Consider the following 21,629-nt stretch of genomic DNA (forward strand, 5'->3'; position numbering starts at 1 on the left):
AAAAAAGTGGGGAAAAAACAGTTATTACAATTTTGTTTATTGTTACTTGAACATAAATATAAAACAGTATCGTAAAATAAAACGAAATCGCTCAGTGTCATAAAATCGATTGATTGTAGGGAATACATGCTGCAACGGCTTGCCATAGGCGGGGACTGAGCGAACCAGACGGGGTGGAGCATCAGTTAGCCTGGCCCTTCTCGGCGCAGACATCCTTGTGTCCCGTTCGCCTTCTGCGTATCGGAACCGGAGAGGGGGCTGGTCTGTGGGAGGGACTAGCGCAAAGGGGGGACTTGGACCAGGAGGGGGCGGGGTGGCGGCGAGGGTGCTGTTTCTCCAGTCTCTTACCAGTGTCTTTGTCTCACACTCTTTTGTTAGCCATGCCTAGCTTGCTGGTTCTAGCAGGGATCATGGAGAAAAACGGGGGCTACGGCGGGGATTTAGCCGGCTCCGGGTTCGGTAGCGAGGGTCTCCTAGTGCCGCCCGAGGAGGAGGAGGATGATTCCCGTGCCCTTAGAGTTGCGCTGGGCCAACTGTCGCTGCTGGGTCTTGGAGAGGGCGAGGACGGGGCTCCTGCGGGTGGTGGTGGTGGAGGAGTTCAAGACAGGAGTAACAATAACCACCACAATCACATCCCATCTGAATCAGGGATGTTACAAGGGAAGAACAAGTTATGCGCCCTGTACGAGACCTCGCCGACCGAAACCAAAGGACGGGGCTGCAACATAACGGAGTGCGTCCCCGTGCCAAGCTCCGAACATGTGGCCGAAATAGTGGGGAGGCAAGGTAAATACAACGATGCGCACTTTCGCATGCTTTCAAACTCGTTCTCCAGGGTGTGCGGCTCAAACTAAGTGTGGAGCTGTCTTAACAAAGAAAAAGGGAGTGGTAATGCTTTTTAACGTGTCTGTTTTTGCCGAGCTGTGCTACTATTTCAGCGCGTTGATGCCATATACATGGGCATTTCCTCTTAGCTTTAAGCAAAGTTACCAGCGGGTACGAGAACAAAGGCGTTATTCCACATCCACGCCTTCAATGTCAGCACGCTGCTTTCCCTTTGTCGTCTGAGGGCGCGTAATTCTGTTTTTTTGAAACAGAAAATGGAACGCGTGTGCGCTTGCTGGATACAATGTAACAGTCAACGGTCTTTGTTGACTGGATACATTGTGTCATTCGCTCCTTCGCGCGCCTCTGTAGTTCCTGCGGGCTTTCATATGCAGCAGCAGCAGCAGCAGCACCACGTTGTTTATGTTAGGCTCCCTCAGACAAAGAGGAGTTGTCGGGTAACTTAAGTCCACCGCTTATCTCCATAATATCGCGAAGCTCATGAAAGTGGGTCTCGTGAGCAACTAAAAGTGCTGAAATTCTGACAGCGTTGTCAGACAAAGAAGTGAAAGTCCTTGTGTGTTTTGAGGGCAAAGCTCGCGCGGGGGGGAAATGGGAAAATACAAACATGACTTGGCGGAAAAGTTATATTATGAATGTGTGATGATATTTGGAATAAGTTGAGGAGGCAATCTCGTGTAGTTGACCCTGTTGTCTCATTGCGATTGACAAGTCACTTCATGATACGTTGAAAGCACAGTATACAGTATTCTAGAAAGCCATGTTGCATTTGGTCCTGTAGAGACAGACTATAAAGACTGTGTTAGAGTCACGCCCCGTCTACCAGTACAACAGCCCTGCACTCAAAGCATGGGGTTAGGAAGACTCTATGGAGCACACTGTCCATTCATTAAAAGTGTAATATCTTACCCAGATGAAATATGCACTAATAAACGTCCCCCTGCATATAACGACTTTGTCTAGTAAAGTGGCCTGCGTGTTTCAGAAGTGAATGCTTGAATCCAACTTGGGATGCAGTGAGCGCGTGGTTTGGAAGTTGCTGATTAAGAGGATTTGAAATGGGGTCTTTACCTCATTAGTTACTGATGTAACGGCCACATCCTGAGCTGAATAACTAGACATTTGTTTGGCCTTTATTAGGTTAATTTAATTGCATTTTTTCTATGAATAGATTTGGCCTGATAATAACAAGCGAGAGTGATGGTGAAAAAAGCAGCACTTATGTATCCTTGTTATCGCCATTAGTTGGGAATTTGAGCTGTGAGGTTCCAGTGCTTTGTTCACCTGCAGTGGCTGCCATGCCTGTTAGGAGATGTGCTCCTGCAGCGAGGGGGACGATTCAGCGGCGGGAGGGAATCTGTGCTCCCCGCTGTCAGTGCTAGACAGTCCATCCAGGTTATTTTTTTAGCTTCTGCTCTACACAATGAGGCATGAAACCAGTGTGTAGAGATCTATCCACTGAACAGGCCCCTGGGCGGAGAAAGCCACCCCACTCTTGATAAGACACCACTGAGGTGCTAATAAATACTCTGGTGCTGTACACGAGGCAAGATGCTGTGGAGCACCACACCTTGTTATGAATTCATATCTCAACAATAACTTTATGGGGTATTTAGCTTGCTTGCTTGCAATGCAAAAGAGAATAGTTGGGGAATTTACATCTGAAAACACATTTTACACATTTGCTTCAGTGCTGAATATCATAGTACCTGTGACTGTCTGTAAGCACGTGGCACTCTTGCAGAGGAGACGTCATTCAGACAACAGTGATTTTTAAAAGCTATTGTAATCACAGGTTTGTTTTTTGAATTCTATTAGGATACGTCAACGTATGCTAAATGGGATTTATTATGGTAAATACTTGAGATAATTTTAAGCCAACACATTTCTTTCAATATTATGAATAAACAACAAGAATATTACTGAGACAGTGTAATGCAGCAAAAAACAAAGCCATCGTTTTAATCGATTTGTACGTTTACCACAACAGAGAAGAGTGAACAGCCATTTCTAAATTCACTTTGGGCCTCATTCATTAAACACGAGCAGAAGAAATTTCAGTGCACATTGTATAATCAATAGTTTTACAAACCGAAACGACAAAGAAAGAAAGATTGACACAGATTTGATTCTGTTTATGAATAAGGTTCAGTGGGTTTAATCAAATACAACAAATTACTAGACAATCTTAATTTTTATTATCAAAAATTGTACTTTAGTATATTGTACACAAAAAATAAGACAACGCTTATTTTTATTACAGAATAACTTAATTTTAATATATTGTTTAGAAAAAAATGAAAGCCAATATAATACTATATTGAAAAAATATAGTGTGTAAGTATATTTGGTATAATGGTTACAATAGAAAAAGCAAGGGCAGGCCCAGACTGAACTGCTGACTTTTGCAATGAATCTGCAGAATTTTGTATATTCGAGCATGGTAAAATCATAAAACGCAGTCAGTGATAAATTGTGTTAAACTATACCTTTAATGAGAACTGAAACCACAATCAAATTATCCAAAATGTTTAAATAAATTACACTTAAGAGATGGAGAACATGAAGAACTTTGTGAATGAGTTCTGCTGCAGATTCAGAGCATGGGTGACCTTTTGACCTGGAAACAAACAAGCAAAATAAGTGTTAATAGACAGATATTAATAGTACCACTACTATAATATTCCTTCTCCACTCAACAGGTTGCAAAATCAAAGCTTTGCGTGCAAAGACGAACACCTACATCAAGACCCCCGTCAGAGGCGAAGAACCAGTCTTCCTCATCACCGGCCGCAAAGAGGACGTGGCCCTGGCCAGACGTGAAATCATCTCTGCTGCCGAGCACTTCTCCATGCTGCGGGCCTCCAGGAACAAGCTGGGCGTCTCGTTCAGCGGCTCGCCACCTGCACCGCTCCCCGGCCAGACCACCATACAGGTGCGGGTGCCCTACCGCGTCGTGGGTCTGGTGGTCGGACCCAAAGGCTCGACTATAAAACGCATCCAGCAGCAAACGTGCACTTATATCGTAACTCCGAGCCGCGACCGCGACCCCGTCTTCGAGATCACCGGCTCCCCTGGGAACGCCGAACGGGCTCGGGAGGAAATCGAGGCGCACATTGCTTTCCGCACGGGTGGCCTGCACGACCACAACAATGAGAACGACTGCTTGGGCCCTGACAGTGGCAACGGGGGTCTGGAGAGCCGCCTGCAGCAGGTGTGGGGGCTCCAGGGGGCCCCGCGCAAACCGCTTGCCAGCAGCTACCGCCAGAATTTCTCAGACACCATGGTCGGAAGTAGCGGAGGAGGAGGAGGAGGAGGAGGGGGAGGGATTTACAGTAAAGGTGACTTCACCAACCACGGCAACGGGGACAAGCCGTGCTCTTACTTCGGCTCGGAGGGCACTCAAAGCTGGGGCGATCCCGACTATCCCAAACAGGTGGCCTACTATGCCCAGCAGCGCTCCAAAAGCTTTGGAGGCCTGCCTCTCCCTCTGACCAGACTGTCGCCGGGACTGCCCGAACCGTGCGGCACCAACAACTCCAACGCCGTGGGGTCTCCTCACGCCCAGGCCCGCCGTGCCCACAGCGAGCCCACCGCCACCACGGTCACGTTCAGCGGACGTCTCCCCGTGCCGGATTCACCGCCCGCCGTGGCTCGGGACTGCATGACCTGCTTTGAGAGCAAAGTGACGGCCGCTCTGGTCCCGTGCGGTCATAACCTCTTCTGCATGGAGTGCGCCATCCGAATTTGTGAGCTAAACCATCCAGAGTGCCCTGTCTGCCACACCCTGGTCACACAGGCTATCCGAATATTCTCTTAAAAGAGTTGTTTTTTCGTTTTTTCTGTGCTTTGTTTTTACTCTGTAGTATCAGTTTACTTTTAATCTTTTTTTATTTGGCCAGTATTCACTTTTTTATTTTTCAGAAAACACAAAACCAAAACAAGCAGATATTTTAGAACACACTGCTTGCTTTACTAAAAAAAGAGGAAGAAGTATTTTCAGATTTTTCTTTTATATGTACACATATATACATATATATTTTATAAAAGTTTTTTTAAAAATGGAAAGAACGTAGTTCTTAGCATGTTCATTTTTGTTTTTCTTTATTTTCTTTTCTTTTTTTAACTGGTGCTGTTTTTTTCCACATGCTGTGTGGACAGTAACAGGAGAAATAATGTGAACATTTTACACTTTTCCTTTTGCTGGGGAGGTATAAAAACAAAATATCATTAATATCAAGTTTATTTCCTAAGATTGGAGTATAGTTTTTCATCCCAGCATCTTCTGCAAATGAGCTAGTATTCTTTTTTTAAGGTAAACTAGAATCTTAAATCTTTGCACCTTAAAATTGATGTAAAGTGATTGTCAAAAACATTACACATTGCTAGATGTCTATGCGAAATAGATGGTATAGAAATGGCCGATATGGGCTGATATATATACGACCTGATGTCGGTGTGGCTTTAAATTTGGATCATGTTCTAAACGACATAATTACACAATTAGTATCTGCTTTGCTAATCAATATTTGAACGGGTAATTGACGAGTAAAACAGGGAGTTTCTCTTTTTTGGTTTGGTTTTGTTTCTGCACCAGTCAGCCTATTATGTGATGCATCTAAAAAGGTCTTATTAGGTACAATACAAGAAAAGAAAAAAAACTGTTTGTTTTGTTCAAAAGGTTTTTTTCAGGTTCCTTTTACTAACGGTTTTTATTCTCATTTCTGCACTCAGTATGTTTCTCTTCAATTTCCACACATTTATTTGGTAAAACACTGATTACAAGCATAGTGCATGAGATGAAGTGCAAAAAAAAAAAACCAAGCTGAGGGGGCGATTGAGGGGAGGGGGTTTGTAATCTGATCCTGAATAGACCAAATAGACAAAAGCAAGCAAGACTTCGAGCTACAGTACAATGTAAATCACCCACTCACGAGGTCCTGCATTTGAGTTGCAAAGCGTCCTGACTGTCTGTCTGTACTGAGGCAGGTGTTGCATATCGTACTTAAGATTAAGTTTTTTTTTTTCCTTTAAAAGGTCGGGCTGTCAGGGGGGGAATTCTACTCTAATTCTACTCGCTGCTCCGTGCATCATACGCTGTAAAGACTACAGAGCTCCTCCCAGAGAGTATATTGTTTTGTCGCAGTGGTGGTACAATCCCCGGAGCGCCCCGACATGGCCTGCCCTAGGAGGAGCTGATAATTAGCCATACACCAGAGTCCAGGTGCAAAGCAACTGCTGTAGGAAGGAGGGGTGGCGTACAGTGGCGTGAATGAGGATGGACGGGACGCCACGCAGGGGGCTAAACTAGGTGCAGCTGGGGCCCCTCCTGTCGGTCGCTCTCTCTCTCGCTCTCCCCATTCTGGTATTCCCAATGGGGAGAAAGGGGGCCTCTTTTGTCCTGCCACGGGGTGAAAAAAAAAATTTCAAGAGCAGATTTTATTTCAAAGAGCAATCCTGGCGTTCTGGGTAGAGAGTGACGAGATAGACCCGAAGCATTTTTTATTCAACTTACCGAATCTCTCTGAATTCCTCGTTCAATGTGCACGGGAGGCAGGCCGTCGAAGTTTCCATGGAGTCTTCCTTCATGTGCGGGACATCCTGCCGTGACCCCCTCGAGACAGCCCTGCCAGTGCACGGTCAAAAGCAGCCAATCGCAGAGCAACCTTGAACTCCACAATGAAATCAGACAATTGTAATTGACAAGAAAGTAGGGGGGGGGGAAACGCCCAATTTGGTGGCCGCTCATGCTGAATCAAATTACACACACACTGCCTGTCTCATTGCAGGCTAGGGGATTTTGGAATAGGGGATTAGAGCATTCGGAGGTTGGGAAACTGTCTTTTTTTTCCCTCTCGCTAGAAGGCCACTACAAAAGAATGGAGCCACTGAAAATGTACTCTGTTTGAAATGGGTCAGTTTTCCCCCATCAAGCCTCTCTGCGCCATTGCCACATGTGCACGGTGTTAGAAGATATGCTAGGGTAAGCTTGTGATTGTATTTAACTTACTATAACGATTTACCTTTGAGCCATTAGCATCTTAAATATTAGTTCTGAAAAACTTTTGACGCTCAGTTTGACTGTTACAGTAGTTTTTTGCCTCGTCTGATTTATGTATTACAGCCGCATTAGCGCCTTTTGCTCTTTTGTTTACGAGAACAAGTACTTTCTATAAGTGTCAGTGTAATAAGGTACTTTCTTTAATCGAAATATATTTCAAGTCCCTTTAAGTAACTCTCAGATTTGAGAAAAGGCTTAAAAAAAAATTAAAGCTCTTAAAAGCACCTTATTTTTAAGAACGCAAACAGCATTTGCAATCGAAAAGGTAGTGCATTTCTCAAATGGCAAATATTACCGTTATTATTGCACTTAGGTTATATTTTGGGTTAGTTGGTCGTATTTGCACGGATAGCGCATTTTGAACAAGTCACTTAGCGTTATTTCAAAATGTCGCAGTCTTTAGAAATAGCATCTTAATTTCCTTTAAATAAAAGGACACCAATACGACGGTAGTGAATAGAGGTTTTTCTTAGCTTTTTTTTTTTCTGGTTCTTCAAATCCCCAGCACTGATCAGGGACAGATGCTCATCCATTTAAGGAATGTATGATTGTGCATTTCGGTCATTTATATATATATTTATATATAATAACCAAAAGCATTTTGAAAAAGGAATTGATTATGCAAACCGTAATAGCTCGAATTTCAGAATCTGATTCAGAACATTTGTCTGGCTATAAAACCACATTTTGTTCTCCTGCCTCTTTTAAGGTCACCAGGTCAGTGGACGCAGGAAACAGCAATAACTATCTTAATACTTAATAAAACAAGATATCAGTTCATCTTTATGGAAAAATGCACTGTTACAGAAATGCTTTGCAGTGGTTGATGATAACCCTAAGAATCGTTTAAAGCCATGCACATTGTATTTACACAATTAAAGCCCTTTTTGAGAGCAAAACAAAAGCAGTAACGACTTTCCCCATTTGAAAATGCAGCGCTTCAAAAGTTTAGTTTCTTAATCAAATGTCGCAACTTCAGAGTGATGATATTGTTCAAAGAATGTAACCTGAGTCAATAGAGAAGGTGCTGTTTAAGTATTCAGAGCGAGATTTTATTCAATACAAGCGACAATAAAGGGAGACATTTTAACTGTTAAAGACTTTATACAGCCAATCACAGCAAAACCTTTTTTAAGTATTATTTATTTGATAGGAATAAGACTATATTTATTGACATTTAGGGAGATATATAATAAAGACTGACTACCATAGGCATATCATTGAATATATTTCACTATATAAGCAATTGTAATAGTCTTTAATAGCCTACTTGCTAGTTTGTAATATTACGTAAGGCATCATCATCCCAATAGAAATGAAATAAGTAAAAATAAAGTGTGAAGGTAATGATGCCCCAAAATCTGAAAGCTCTTCAGAAAATACATAACCAAAAATTAGGGTTATCACAATCAATTAATTAATATATAGTTTAGTTTGTAGCATTTGCTATGCCTATACTGAATGCATACAGTTATGACAATATAAACATTTCTACACACCCTACTGACAGGATATACTGCATGTAAGAGCAGCTCATAAGAAATAAAAAACGTATTTAAAATGCATATCAGAACGGTCTAATCATCTTCATTCCATTAATTTCAACGGGCAAATTCCGTCATAATTTCAGAACGACAAGGGCACTACTGTTATGCCTAATCCAAAATAATAACTGCTCATGCAAAGAGCCATTCTGATCGAGAGGGGGGAGTGGTCACAACGTGCGACAACAGATTCACGAGGAAAAGTGGTCCGGTTTAGGGTCTAACAGGTTTAACAAGAATGTGTTGTCTAACGTGAAGCTTAACATTAAGAACCACTGTGAATCGTTTCCGCTTCTGCTTTTTTCTCTCTCCGTAATTACGTGGTGTTGTTAAATAGTTGCAATTCAATTCGCTTCTTTTTGGTTGTGCATGCTGGAAAATTATTTTACAGAGCATTATTTAACTTTGAACAGCCTGTGTAGATAAAATATAACAGAGCCACTTGTACTACAGAGAACTTTAGTGAGGACTACAGCTGGTGTTTATGCTGTACAATGATACCAGTTTATTTTTCCAAACCTATTTCTCTTACCCAACATAAAGTATCTAATGCACAAATAGCCCAATTTGTACAGTTTTTTTTTGCTCATGTTTACACACCCCTAGCAGAATGCGTTTAGGTGCATTTTAAGATTGTATTTTTTCTTTAGTACCGCCCTGATGATGCCATATGCAAAATTATTTACACTAATAATTCCCTTCAGAATTCACATACTCGAGCATCAATGATTGTTTGCAGCCTTTTGTGAAAGCTGCACGAGTCCCTCAATTGTCCCGAGTGTCAAAGCCGAAGATCAAGATCGTATAGCCGCTGTGGGGAAGAGCTCAAATGTGCAGAGCATGCTGGGAAACCAAAGAACTTGGGGGATGTTTGTCAAGAACAGTGCGCTCAGGACAAACCAGAGACTTAAGATTACAAACAGTCATTGATGCTATAGATGAGGAAACACATGATATTAAACGAAGGCATGTGAGCAATGTTTGAACAATTTTTGTCTTGTGGAATTTCTTAAATATCTGCATTAGGGATGTGCTAAAAATAAAATGCAATTTAAAAATTCTTCAAGGGGTTTGCAAATTTATGAGCTGAACTGTACCCTTACCGCATTCCCATAATGGATATATTTGCATTTTTAGATTTGTTCATATTTTCTATACGCCCGACTAGGCGAACAATAGCCTATATATGTTCTTACATAGCAGATAGCGAAGCTGCATGTATTTATCTGTGAACACTGCAGCGTCCGTTCCATAGAATCACCAGAGAACATATACATGATGCACTTAAGCAATTCTAATGCCTTTCAGTATAGTACAAAAGGGCAAATATTGTATTTGAATGTAAAAATGGCCACCCAACCAATGTCTAATTTTGCCTTTTTGTTTCTTTATCAAAAGTGAGCTTTAAGTTTAAAATTCATGGCTAGAGAAATACAACCATATCTGTTTAGGTTCTTCCTCACAGCATTTATACAAAGCAACTTAAAAGGGAAAAAAATGTCTTATAGCTCTTTCGTAAGATTCTATTTTGCTAACATGCATTATTATTTCATAGAGGAAGAGGTCAGTATCTGGATGTTATTTATGAATATCTTTAATGAAGCAAACATATTTATAAGTAACTTCAAGACGTTTTGTTTTTTAATTAATAAATTAAAAAGTTAATATATTTCTAAAACGCATGAAGTTGATTTCTACTAAAATGATTAAAACTATAGAATTTTTATTTATGAAAGTTAGAAAAATCCTTCACACTTCTGACAGCATAAAACGAGTGGGGTGGGGTTTCAAAGGCTTATATTTTAAAACGTCAGATACGTGCCGTTTTAACGTGTGCATTAACAATGGGATAACGGCAGAAATATTTTATAGCATTCGGGGGAATTTTAGTCACTTCAACTTTGTGCCTCAATACCGCGTTTTTGCATACTAGAAGCACTCAGAAGTGTTGTGTACCTGTCCTTGAACACCTCATAGCTGAGTGAATAAAGGGTCCCTTCCTTTTTTTTTTATTAAATTGCTTTGTTTTTAAATGCAATTGTTATGAAGCGATAACAGGCTGAAGTATAACAGGGTGAAACAGAAAAATGATTGTGCATAGTAATACAAGCAAAATTCAACTACATGTAATGACGTTCCGATTTCCAATCGTTTAAAAATATGCATGACAAAACTTAAAAAAAAAAAAAACGAAAAAAAAACAAAACAAATCACACTTTTTTTCTGCAAATCAGACATTCCGTTATCATGTTTGTTTCCAGATATGTGAACGGAATGCAGTTTCGAGCACACTCACAGTAATACCGTTATTTGCATGTAACTTGTATCATCTCTTAACTGGCAACCTGTTTTGTCACATACAAATGAGGCTTATGTACAAACTACACTCAAGGGCTGATGATTGCAGTTCATTATTACCGAGAGTGTCTCACACACGTCAAAGCGGTGAACTATTGTTTACAAGATTACACGGAGAAGCATAGTCTCTCAATACTTACTTCATGGTGAACACGCATCTCGACTTTGTTTTGGCTCTGTGGTGGCAATGATAGTTGTGTAGTGGTTTCAATTTCAGTCAGACAGGAACATGGGTGGGTGGGGGGGGGGGGGGTTAGGATGGTCATTGATGTGACCTCGCTTGGGATGAGTTACTCCAGTCCGACAGTCTGTATTTGGTAGCTTCCAGCACAGTAGAAGTGTTTCATACAGCTCTCATAGTGGTATTAGTGCATTAGTTTGGTCAAGCATCTCCTGGTACTAGTGTTCAATTTATTGTTGATAAACGAGGGGTTTGCCATATCATAGACGAGGCTAGCCGACACTCCACGAGTCGTTTTAATTTCATAATTCAGTATCGTGTCTACACGGGGCACGCAAACTGCAGGTTTTTTCCTTAGAACATGTTCTTTGTGACCTTCATTTTTGATATTTGATCAATGTATCTATGCCATACTAGTTTTGATTCTTTGGTTACTTTCAAGAAATTGTATTGTAAATGTTTCTAATAAAACAAACTGAATAATCGGTCACTTCTACCCTGAATTCTGTTGGTCTCACACCTGATGATTTGAAACAAAACTGATTTTATTCATAAACGTCATTAACATACACAGAAAAATCAACAAATATTTCAAAAACAGAAGTGTTCATGGGTTCCCACATTCATGGAAATATGTGGAAGTATCAGGGAATTTTAAAATTGCCTGGAAAAGTCATGGAAATTAATAACATTTCAAAAAAGCTCATAAATATTTCATCAACTAGAAATTGCTTGTTGGGAGTGCAATCTCTCTATACCATGATTTCACTTATCCAGCATTCAAGAACGACTGGAAAGGTCATATGGAAGTCATTGGTCAAAAGATGTGGGAACCCTGAAAAATCACACAAGCTTCCGAGTGTCTATGTAAACCCAAGTTAAAAAAAAAACCAACAGCTGATAAACATCCATGTTCATTGAAAATGTATAAATGTATTTGCCGTATTCAGAGCCTTTGTTCGGGAGTCCCACTGGGAAAAGAACAGGCACGATGACAAAATCTTCCCAAAGCAGTAATTATCAACGTCTCCGGCTAAACGGCTGATATTCAGCATAACAGATTGATGGCATTAGCATTAATCTTTCAGGCAAGGCATTTAAGGAAGCACCTTGTGTCGTGTATTTGAACAAATTACAACACTACTATAAAAAAAGCCAAAAGCACGACCCCGACAGGCCCATCCTGAGGCGAGGAGAATACAAACGCCACAGCAAACGTACGCAAAGATAAAACCACACCAAAAGCGTAGAAGACAGAAAAGCTGGGACAGTGAGTGAGATCTCAAGAGACCTGCTGCTCTTCGGGTTACATGTAGCAGATAACAAGGGTGGCCAGAGAGGAATTCGCTTCCAGTAAGAAAAACTCAGCAATACATCACAAGCCATCAGTTCCTCTGGCTTGCAATATAATATGGTCAATGTACCCAGTGATAGAAGCTCCTCTCAGAGAACCGAATCCCACCCGCCACTCGTTTTCCAAGCAGAAAAAAAAAAAAAAAAGACTATTAGTCAAAGACAACACCCAGAAGCCAGCTTAAAGCAAAAAATAATCATGGAAGTGTGCACTGAGCCACAGAAAGCACAACAAAAAGATATAAAGCGTCTGACCCGCATCTGTACTTTGAGGAGGGATGGGAATCGTAGGCATTTAAAGGAATGGTTCACACAAAATCAAAAATCTTATCATAATTTGAGAACATTTTTAATTTATAGATGAACTCTTCCTCATGATTCTGGTTCTTTATCAAATGTTTGGAAAATTTATATTACATTCTTTACCCTCATAACAAATCTGTTGTGAAATTATGAGAATTTCATCAGAACAGTAATAAAATTTATTATAATATATATATATATTTGGGGGGGGGGGGGGGGGGCTTCACATTAGAAATATATACCACAAAAAGTGAGTTTCCAAACTTTTTTTAAAGCGGGAAACACAAATCAAAGTTTACTGCTGATTTGAATGCACAGCTGACAAGAAATAAGATGCATAATGATCGCAATGCCATAGGACAAGTTTGATGCAGCTCTGATGCATATATTGTATATTTTATGCATATTTCATTATGCTGATGCAACAGAATGCATACATTCAAAAATGGATAACAGACATATAATTTTTTAAAAACCAGATAACAATTCCCAACCCTGAAACTGAATAGACGACACTCTTATCCTCAAACACCACAGCACGTACATCTGTCTATTAGCTTAACCTATTAACGGTACTCTGATCCACAGAAAACACTCCCAGCACTTGTACAAATGAGTGCCATGACTAGAAGGAGAAACCCTTGAGAAATTCTGATCAATAATCTAGTGATAGAAAAAAATAATAATACATTCACAGAAGCATGACAAAAGAAAGCAAAAATACCACAGTAAAACAAGATCATATTTGCATTCAATAAATACAAAAGAGCCGTTACAGAGGCGCCCGTGTAAGAATTGACCGAACAGGCGCTATGATGATGACTAGTGTGAATTTGATGCATGAAAAAGTTGTCAGACTACATCTGCGGTGGCACACTAAAGGAAAAAATATATAATTTCACTAGTGAATCCCTATTGTTTGTAAGTGACAAAAAGAGCGAAAGAAAGAAGAGCAGCCACGTCTGAGCGCCCCAGCTACCTGCTCATTTCTAATTAGTCTGAAACAAGAAGCATGGCCTCTTAGTTCTGAGAAAATGCTTGATCCATTGAATTTCAACATCTCTTATTGTCCAATTTTGAAGATTATTACTCACTGATTCTGGGCATAACCAAGTAAGTCCGTTACATACATTAACCACACCACGCGCAAGGGAATACAACGCAGTCGGACGGTCACGGTCAACCTCGCAGCCCAGCCCAACAAAAGTTGCCGATTTTCCCCGATTTTCCATGGCGGCGCTGTAGCAGCTCAGTTATTCTGACAGCAGGCGCCCTGCTTGCCAGAATTCTGTGTAGGCTGTACAGTAATGGGAACCACTTTGGAGCTGGGGGAGAAGCTGTCTTCACCACGCCCCGACATCTGCCTCTGGGACACGATACGGTAGATTTCTGTGTGAGAGAGAGTCGTAACGCCGTTACGGAGAGTTACCTGATAAAAGTGATCTAACAAAGTATGTTATTGACAGTGGAACAAATTCAGCTGCGGTTCATTGTGACACATAGAAATGAACAATGTAACTGTGAAACACTGTGTGGTTGAATAGAGGCACTTCCTAGGCCAAACAAATATTTTTAAAAAGAAATCAAAGAAAAACTGCAAAAAGCAAACCAGTATTTCTGTGAGGTCAAACTTTAAAACTTTAAAACTCAAAACACAGTTTCACTCATTCACAGGAATAGCCGAGTATTTCTGTGGCCTGGAGTTTGCTGCCATCTAGAGGCGATCATTAATAACAGACAAGCACTCTGGTTTTTGCATACTACATCTGATTGAATCTTACAAAAACTGTCACATATATACCTTTTCACACTTTTTCTATTTAAAGAAAAATGTTTCCTGTTTTTTTTAATACAATTTTGTTGTACTTTTTTTTTTTTTAAATACATTTCATGACCAAGCAGAATTTTTTTAACTAAGCAGATTTCCTCAACCCCAAAATCTCAATGTAATGTGACAAAATAATGATATTTTTTAAAACATAAATGACATTTTTAAAGTAGCCAATTGTATTTATTATGCTTTATTATTTTTAATTAAAAGCTTTTCTGGATGATTTTCATTTCTGTCCTACAACAATGAGAATTGGATTTTTTTCACATAGCAATGACAATATATCTACATCACATTTAACCCTAAAATAATAATAATAATAATAATAATAAAAAACGTCATTTGAAAATGCCCCCCAAATTCTCATTATGGCAATGCATCTAAATGTTGTTTTTAATGCTCATTATTCGTAGTGTTTCTTTGAAAAATTCTGTTATACAGTAAAAATTACTAACTTATTTTTTGTTTTTAAATCAGCATAAATTAAAAGGCAGCACAAAAAACTATGCATAAACTGCTTCTATTTAAGAACTACTTTTGTTCTTCACGAAACATGACAGCTTTAATGAGATTCACGCTTTTAGATGATTTGCTCAGGACTGACCTGTAAGAATGGTCTGAAAGGCAAGTTCAACATTAGAAGAGTCCAGCGCTGAGGTCTCCAGGAAAGAAAGTCCATGCTTTTCTGTAAAACACACACACACACAAATTCAACAGAGCACTTCACATCTCCTAAACACACACAAATATATATATATTTTACTTTATACCTTGCTTCTCAAATACATTATCAAAGAAAAATGGTATAAATATCTAGACAGAACATATACCAGCTAGCAAACCCTAATTCTGAGATAAACAATTAGCATGCAATATAAAAAAAATATTACTAACATTCAGTACTTGAGATAACTGAGAAAAAGGTTAATAGGTTAAGAGCATGGCACTTGCAACACCAATGTCATGGGTTAAATTCAATTAGTATATATAACAACACCGGTGTCTTCAGTGTCACATGATCCTTCAGAAATCATTCTAATATACCGTTTTGCTCAAGAAACATTTCTTATTATTATCAAAGTTGAAAACAGTTGTGCGGCTTCATATTTTTCTGGAAACTGATTTTTTTACAGGATAGAAATTTTAAAAGAACAGCTAGAATTTATTTGAAAATAATCTTGTGTATTTACTGTCACACTTTTGTCTTTACGGTCAAAAACTCTTCCTGACCCCAACCTATTGAACAGTAGTGTACAAGTCTCTGTCCCTACGTGACATATTAGGTCTTTTTTATATTGAAATGTTTAACTGAAGGCAACCATTCATTACTATGCATCTAGGGTGTATTTTATTCTAACTGTATTTAGGTGTAACGTAATCAATTATACATTTGATTTGCCAGAAAATGACTCAACTGAGTAGCATGAGAATTACAGATCTTCCCCAGCACTAACCTGCAAACGCCTTGGCTTCATCCATAGGAACAGCCCTCAGATGGCGCAAGTCGCTTTTGTTCCCAACTAACATGATGACAATATTGCTGTCAGCATGATCCTGCAGCTCCTTCAGCCAGCGCTCAGCGTTTTCATAGGTCAGATGCTTGGCGATGTCATACACCAGCAGGGCTCCTACGGCACCTCTGTAATACCTTTGAATACACACATTTAAAAGGTTTTAAAATATGCACAATTTATCCCACAACCTAAAGTGCTCAATAATAGTGTGGTTACCAAGAAGTATGTTCATGTGATTATTACTGTTATTAGAGTCTTCATCTTATCTGAATGTACATCAAGCACAAGCTCATTCAACTGCCCATTAGTACTTGGGAGTCTATGGCATCCCATTATTTACTATACGATAAAAACATAAGAGTAGGTCATTTTTTACTTGAATGTGCAAGGCTTCTGGCGTGAGTCGCTTACAGTTATGTTAGCTGTGCAAAAACATTCTGCTATGCTGTTCCGATTTTGCAAGGTGGTATTTGTTATCATATTATTTTAAATGGTTTTACCGTTTACTGCACTTGCACATACACAGAAAATAGCTTCTATTCTGAAAAATAAGATGGACATGGCAGGCCCTGAAAAGTCATGTATATATTTATAGCTTTTCTTTTTAACTGAAATGCCTACAAACAGAGTTAATTAAAATGATTCAAGAATTTGAAATCAAGGATGCCAAATGGGACACAACGTTGCATCTTTACAGATGATGAAAGTGCCACAAAAATGGGTAAGAATCATAAAAACTTGTAATAACATGGCCTTTAAATTATGCTTTTTGTCTCTATTTGTGTATACTTTCCAAATGTTATATAAAATTAAGGTTCAGCACACTCATTCCCACAGATTTTTGTTAGGTGTGATCTCAGGTAATAGGGACATGTTACATGTTTGTTAATTATATTATATTATATTTTATATATATATATATTTTTTTTTATTTTTTTATTAACAAACATGTAACATGTCCCTATTACCTGAGAAATCACACCTAACAAAAATCTGTGGGAATGAGTGTGCTGAACCTTAAAAATTTTATGGCTCATATATATATATATGTGTGTGTGTGTGTGTGTGTGTGTGTGTGTGTGTGTGTGTGTGTGTGTGTGTCTGTGTGTACAAAAAAGGACATAAATTAGCTGGTCTTGATTGATTTTATGAAGACACTTACGCTGATGTGATGGCCCTGTATCTCTCCTGTCCAGCCGTGTCCCAGATCTGGGCCTTGACGGTCTTGCCCTCCACATGGATACTGCGAGTGGCAAACTCCACCCCGATGGTGCTCTTGCTCTCCAGGTTGAACTCATTGCGGGTGAAGCGAGAGAGCAGGTTACTCTTGCCCACACCAGAGTCGCCAATCAGAACCACTGCGGATGACAAGGACACCGGTGCGTGAGATCAACTGGCTCAACTTCATGGTGCTTTTATATATATATGTGTGCTATTGACCCAGGAGACACACATGACTCTATGACAGCTCTTTCAAGCTCATTCCATTTGTGCACGGGCTAAAACCGCCATGACTCCACCGCACAATAGCAATTAGAGTCGAATATTTCACACAGAGGGTGTGTTTCCACAAAGCTTTTAACAATGAGTGAAAAGGGCAAGACCAATGAGCAACTCCCTTCTTCACCCACACAGGCAGACTTATGAAATACTGGGAACGTCTCTCCTCCGCAGATAGATATTATTGAGAAATTATATTTACAGTTACACTACTGTTCAGGTAGTTTGGGGCCAGTAAGATTTTTTTAAAAGAAACTAATACTTTTATTTAGCAATGTTGCATTACATAGAATTTTTTATAACAATGTAAGAAATCTTTACTGTTTCAAATAAATGCTTTCTTTTGAACATGTTACTGTTTCCACAAAAATTATGAAGCAGCACGACTGTTTTCAACATTAATAATAATAATAAATGTTTCTTGAGCAGCCAATCAGTGTATTAGAATGATTTCTGAAGGATCATGTGACACTGAAGACTGGAGTAATGATGCTGAAAATTCAGCTTGACATCACAGGAATAAATTATGGTTTCAAATATATTCAAATAGAAAAGAGTTATTTTAAATTGTAATAATATTTGATATTTTTGTGCAGCCTTGGTGAGCATAAGAGACTTCTTTCAAAAACATTAAAAAATTGTCCGGACCCCAAACTTTTGAACATTAGTTTATAATTTGTGCCTGAGGTTTCAGAACTTAAATGTATTTACCAACCCTCATGTCCTTCCAAACTTGTCAGTAGAACACAAAAAGTTAATCATAGGTCTGGTTTCACAGACAGGGCTTAGATTAAGCCAGGATTAGGCCTCAGTTCAATTAGGACATTTAAGTAGCTTTTATAAACATGCCTTAGAAAAGAAACATTACTGGTGTCCATCTTGAGACAAAACAATGGCACTGACATATTTTAAAATATGTCAGTGCAAGATGCTTTCAGGTAAAACAACTCAAACATGCATTTTAGCCTGAGACTAGCTTAAGCCTTGTCTGTGAAACCGGGGGTTAATCTTATTTTTCATATAAAGAGACTGGCAACATAAATGAAAAATGACACACACACTCTCTAATCAATAAAACTCTAATAATAAATCTTATTCTCAAATCTGTATATTCAAACTATCATGTGACGTTCAGTTTGGACATGTGAGAACCAATCGTTTTTGCCTTCAAGAATTTCAAATTTTTTACATCTGAACATGGAAGTCAATAAGATTTCAACGTTTCAGCGTATGCAAGGCCTATCAGTGAATAACAACTTGCATTTCAGTCTGTTCGTCACACAAAGTTATTGTATAACATCACAAGACCAGATAATGACATGAAGGTGATTAAATAATGACAATTTTCATTTTCATTTCACCTAAATCTAAACCAATCTTGGCTAATGCTGTCAACTTATTGACATGAAAGAATAAAATCCACGTCTCAGCTATATTTGTTCTAATGATAATGGTCTGAGTTAAACACACAGGAATGCACTTTGACAAAGACTTTGCTCGTTTTGAAACTAGTGGAAGAGCATGTTTAAAGAGCAGAGCGGCGATTGAACAGCACTGATTGATTCATGATCAAACAGCCAAAGGTGCACGGACATCTTAAACACACATGGAGGTCGAGGGCAGAACTATGATTAATGGAAGTGTCGAATCCAAGGACATAATCACCACAAAAGTTAAAGAGGTCAATATCATTAGTATCTGGATTATTCAATCACTGTATGGAGAAATTCTTAAACAAGACAAATTGATGGCCTAATCTTCCAGATAGTTTTCCCTGTATTAGGAATCAAATGGGTAAGATATGATGAGTTTTAAAAACCTCCTGAATGCAAACCCATCCTGAGAAAGACCTGATTTATACAGGTCTTACCAGTTTAACTGTGCGTATACTGCTCACACTATTGAATGAAACCTCAAAATCAGTTTTACACACAAAAGACAAAATGTTCTTTTTCCTTTTCCATATGGAAATTGCATTAAATGTTCAAATTGTCCGTTTCCACATCATAAAATCAAATGTCTGATCTATATTGAATCATTACACATTAAGAGAAGCCAATCATGTGGTGTAATATATAATCAAGCAAAAAACGAAATATGTGTATGCCTTTTTAAGTATTTGCCATGAAAATCCATCTTAACATGGTAGTGAAACATGGTAGGTAACTTGCTTCTCCCTGCTGTAAGATGAACATTAGCTGGTTGACCTGCCACCATGTCGCACAAACCAGACATAGGCTACCTTAAGCTGGTATGACCAGGTGTTTTTTTGCTAGTCCAAGGTGGTCTACCAGCCATTGACCTACTTGGACCAGCTTGAAACAGTTGACAAAGTTGCAAACCACATGTTGAATATGCTAAACTGTGTTTTAGAACAGAAAAAAGCAGACTTCCTATAACAAAATAGAGACATGCAGCATATGAAGACGACATGCAGGAGCTCATCTGAAAGTCAGCTGTTCTGGAAGTGTAGTAACGTGGTAGCCTACTCACCTTTAAAGAGATAGTCATACTCGTCCTCTCTACCCGTCATGACTTTAATCTGCTTACCGGCTTAATAAGAACTCCGTGTTTTCAAATATTAAGACGTTATGCTCCACTGGAGAACCACAATGTGCTCTTATATTAATTACAAGGCCAAAAAAACTTTGTTTATGAGACGCATCAGCTGATCACGAGCACTTCATTACGCGCGCACTTCATACGTTACAAACAGTCAGAATCAAAAACAAAATAATATCATATATCTCCTTTTGTCGACAGTTATATATAATGTAATCGTCAAGCAAAACAGATCCCTGATTAGTCTAAATTACACTTTGATACGATGTTGCTGTGCTACGTCAACCAAGTTTCGCCCTGCTGTCTCATCTTAAGGCACACACTTACGTCATCGTGCTGAGATGTAGCCCCGCCTTTCCGGTGATCTGATTGGCCAGAAACGCTTTCTATCACACGAGTGTGTCTCTGTCACCCAATGAAATGTTTGACGGGGCTTCCGCACAGGTGTGTAACGTCACAGGTGTGTCTTTTATAGTTGTCAGGAAAACACAACGTATGATAAATTCAAATACAATAAATACACATCTTTAAATAAAAACATACGGTATAATAAAACACAAGGTAGCCTGTCAATACAGTAGAAAAATGGCTTAAAAGAAAGCGTTACAGGTGTGTGTAAGATGAGTTCTTCCACATTCCACAGCGTGACTTCACTCATGCTTTACAGAGGATGATTGGGCCTGAAAATGCCACGTAGGAGGCAATGAGGAGGCAGGGCTGCGCCATTCAGTGACTGAACAGAGAATGCCCTTTAATTTCCGATTCATTTATGAAATTGTTTAGCTTGTGCATGATGCAGGTGTTAGTATAGGAAATAAATAGAAACATTTGCTAATTTAGTTGTTATAGAACAAAATGTAAAATTATTCAAAGAGGCCATCTTACCCCCGGTAGGCTACCCCCGGCTAAACCTTTACAGAATGTATAAATTACTTTTGATACAATTCTTATTAATATTTATATATTTTAAAGTGTCATTAATGTAAAATACTAAATAAACTTCTATTTAAAATTTCATTTTGACAATTTAATTAATTAATTGAACAACCAATGACAGACAAATCATAATCCAAGTAAAAGAGATTCATTTGAAAGATACAATTATTCTGTGATTTATAGGCATATGAATATTTACACATTTAATTTCCCATATTGTAATTGAAGATGTCATAATAGCAACACTATGAATGACAACTGAATCATTTTACTCAACTAACCTATTGGTTTTAATGAAAGCGAAGATGACTGAAATGTACGTCTAATTCATGGAATACCGAATAATAACCCCATTCATTGCAATAATTGTTATATTTATAAATAATAACACTAGTCACAACATGCCACTTGGGACCTTCAGTGGCAATTCATAATACAGTGTCATAGATCACTATTTTCCAAAGACACAAAATTAGATAAATTAATCTCAAAACTCTTTCACTTGACTTAATCTCACAAATGTTGACATCTGAGATCTTATCTATAATCAGGAGAAACAAATTAAGGTGGGGGGAGGGGGCATCTTACCCCGACATACCCTATATATATATATATATATATAATATATATACTGCACTTG

The 21,629-nt window shown here is 38.9% G+C and overlaps 2 protein-coding genes across 2 annotated transcripts; one reads left to right on the forward strand and one right to left on the reverse strand.

Moving 5' to 3' along the window:
- Nucleotides 1–154: 154 nt before the first annotated feature.
- mex3a (mex-3 RNA binding family member A) lies at nt 155–5,654 on the forward strand. Its single transcript, XM_079893838.1, has 2 exons — nt 155–786; nt 3,549–5,654. The coding sequence occupies exons 1-2, from the start codon at nt 381–383 to the stop codon at nt 4,664–4,666; spliced, it is 1,524 nt and encodes a 507-aa protein (XP_079749964.1). The 5' UTR covers nt 155–380; the 3' UTR covers nt 4,667–5,654.
- Nucleotides 5,655–12,996: 7,342 nt separating this feature from the next.
- Nucleotides 12,997–20,391, reverse strand: rab11al (RAB11a, member RAS oncogene family, like). Its single transcript, XM_079893839.1, has 5 exons — nt 19,985–20,391; nt 17,154–17,349; nt 15,932–16,125; nt 15,082–15,162; nt 12,997–14,035 (listed from the first exon to the last, which is right to left on the reverse strand). Exons 1-5 carry the CDS (start codon nt 20,022–20,024, stop codon nt 13,896–13,898), a joined length of 651 nt encoding a protein of 216 aa, XP_079749965.1. The 5' UTR covers nt 20,025–20,391; the 3' UTR covers nt 12,997–13,895.
- Between the last annotated feature and the right edge of the window lie 1,238 nt (nt 20,392–21,629).

Source organism: Squalius cephalus (genome assembly GCF_949319135.1).
Source record: "Squalius cephalus genome assembly, chromosome: 15".
Lineage (NCBI taxonomy): Eukaryota > Metazoa > Chordata > Actinopteri > Cypriniformes > Leuciscidae > Squalius > Squalius cephalus.

Coding starts and splice junctions, on each gene's coding strand:
- rab11al (XM_079893839.1), bottom strand. CDS start 20,024: ATGACGGGTAGAGAGGACGAGTATGACTATCTCTTTAAAG. Junction 15,163..15,931: donor TGAAGCCAAGGCGTTTGCAG/GTTAGTGCTGGG, acceptor TGTGTTTTACAG/AAAAGCATGGACTTTCTTTC. Junction 14,036..15,081: donor CTTTCAGACCATTCTTACAG/GTCAGTCCTGAG, acceptor TCTCTCACACAG/AAATCTACCGTATCGTGTCC.
- mex3a (XM_079893838.1), top strand. CDS start 381: ATGCCTAGCTTGCTGGTTCTAGCAGGGATCATGGAGAAAAACGGGGGC. Junction 787..3,548: donor CGAAATAGTGGGGAGGCAAG/GTAAATACAACG, acceptor TCCACTCAACAG/GTTGCAAAATCAAAGCTTTG.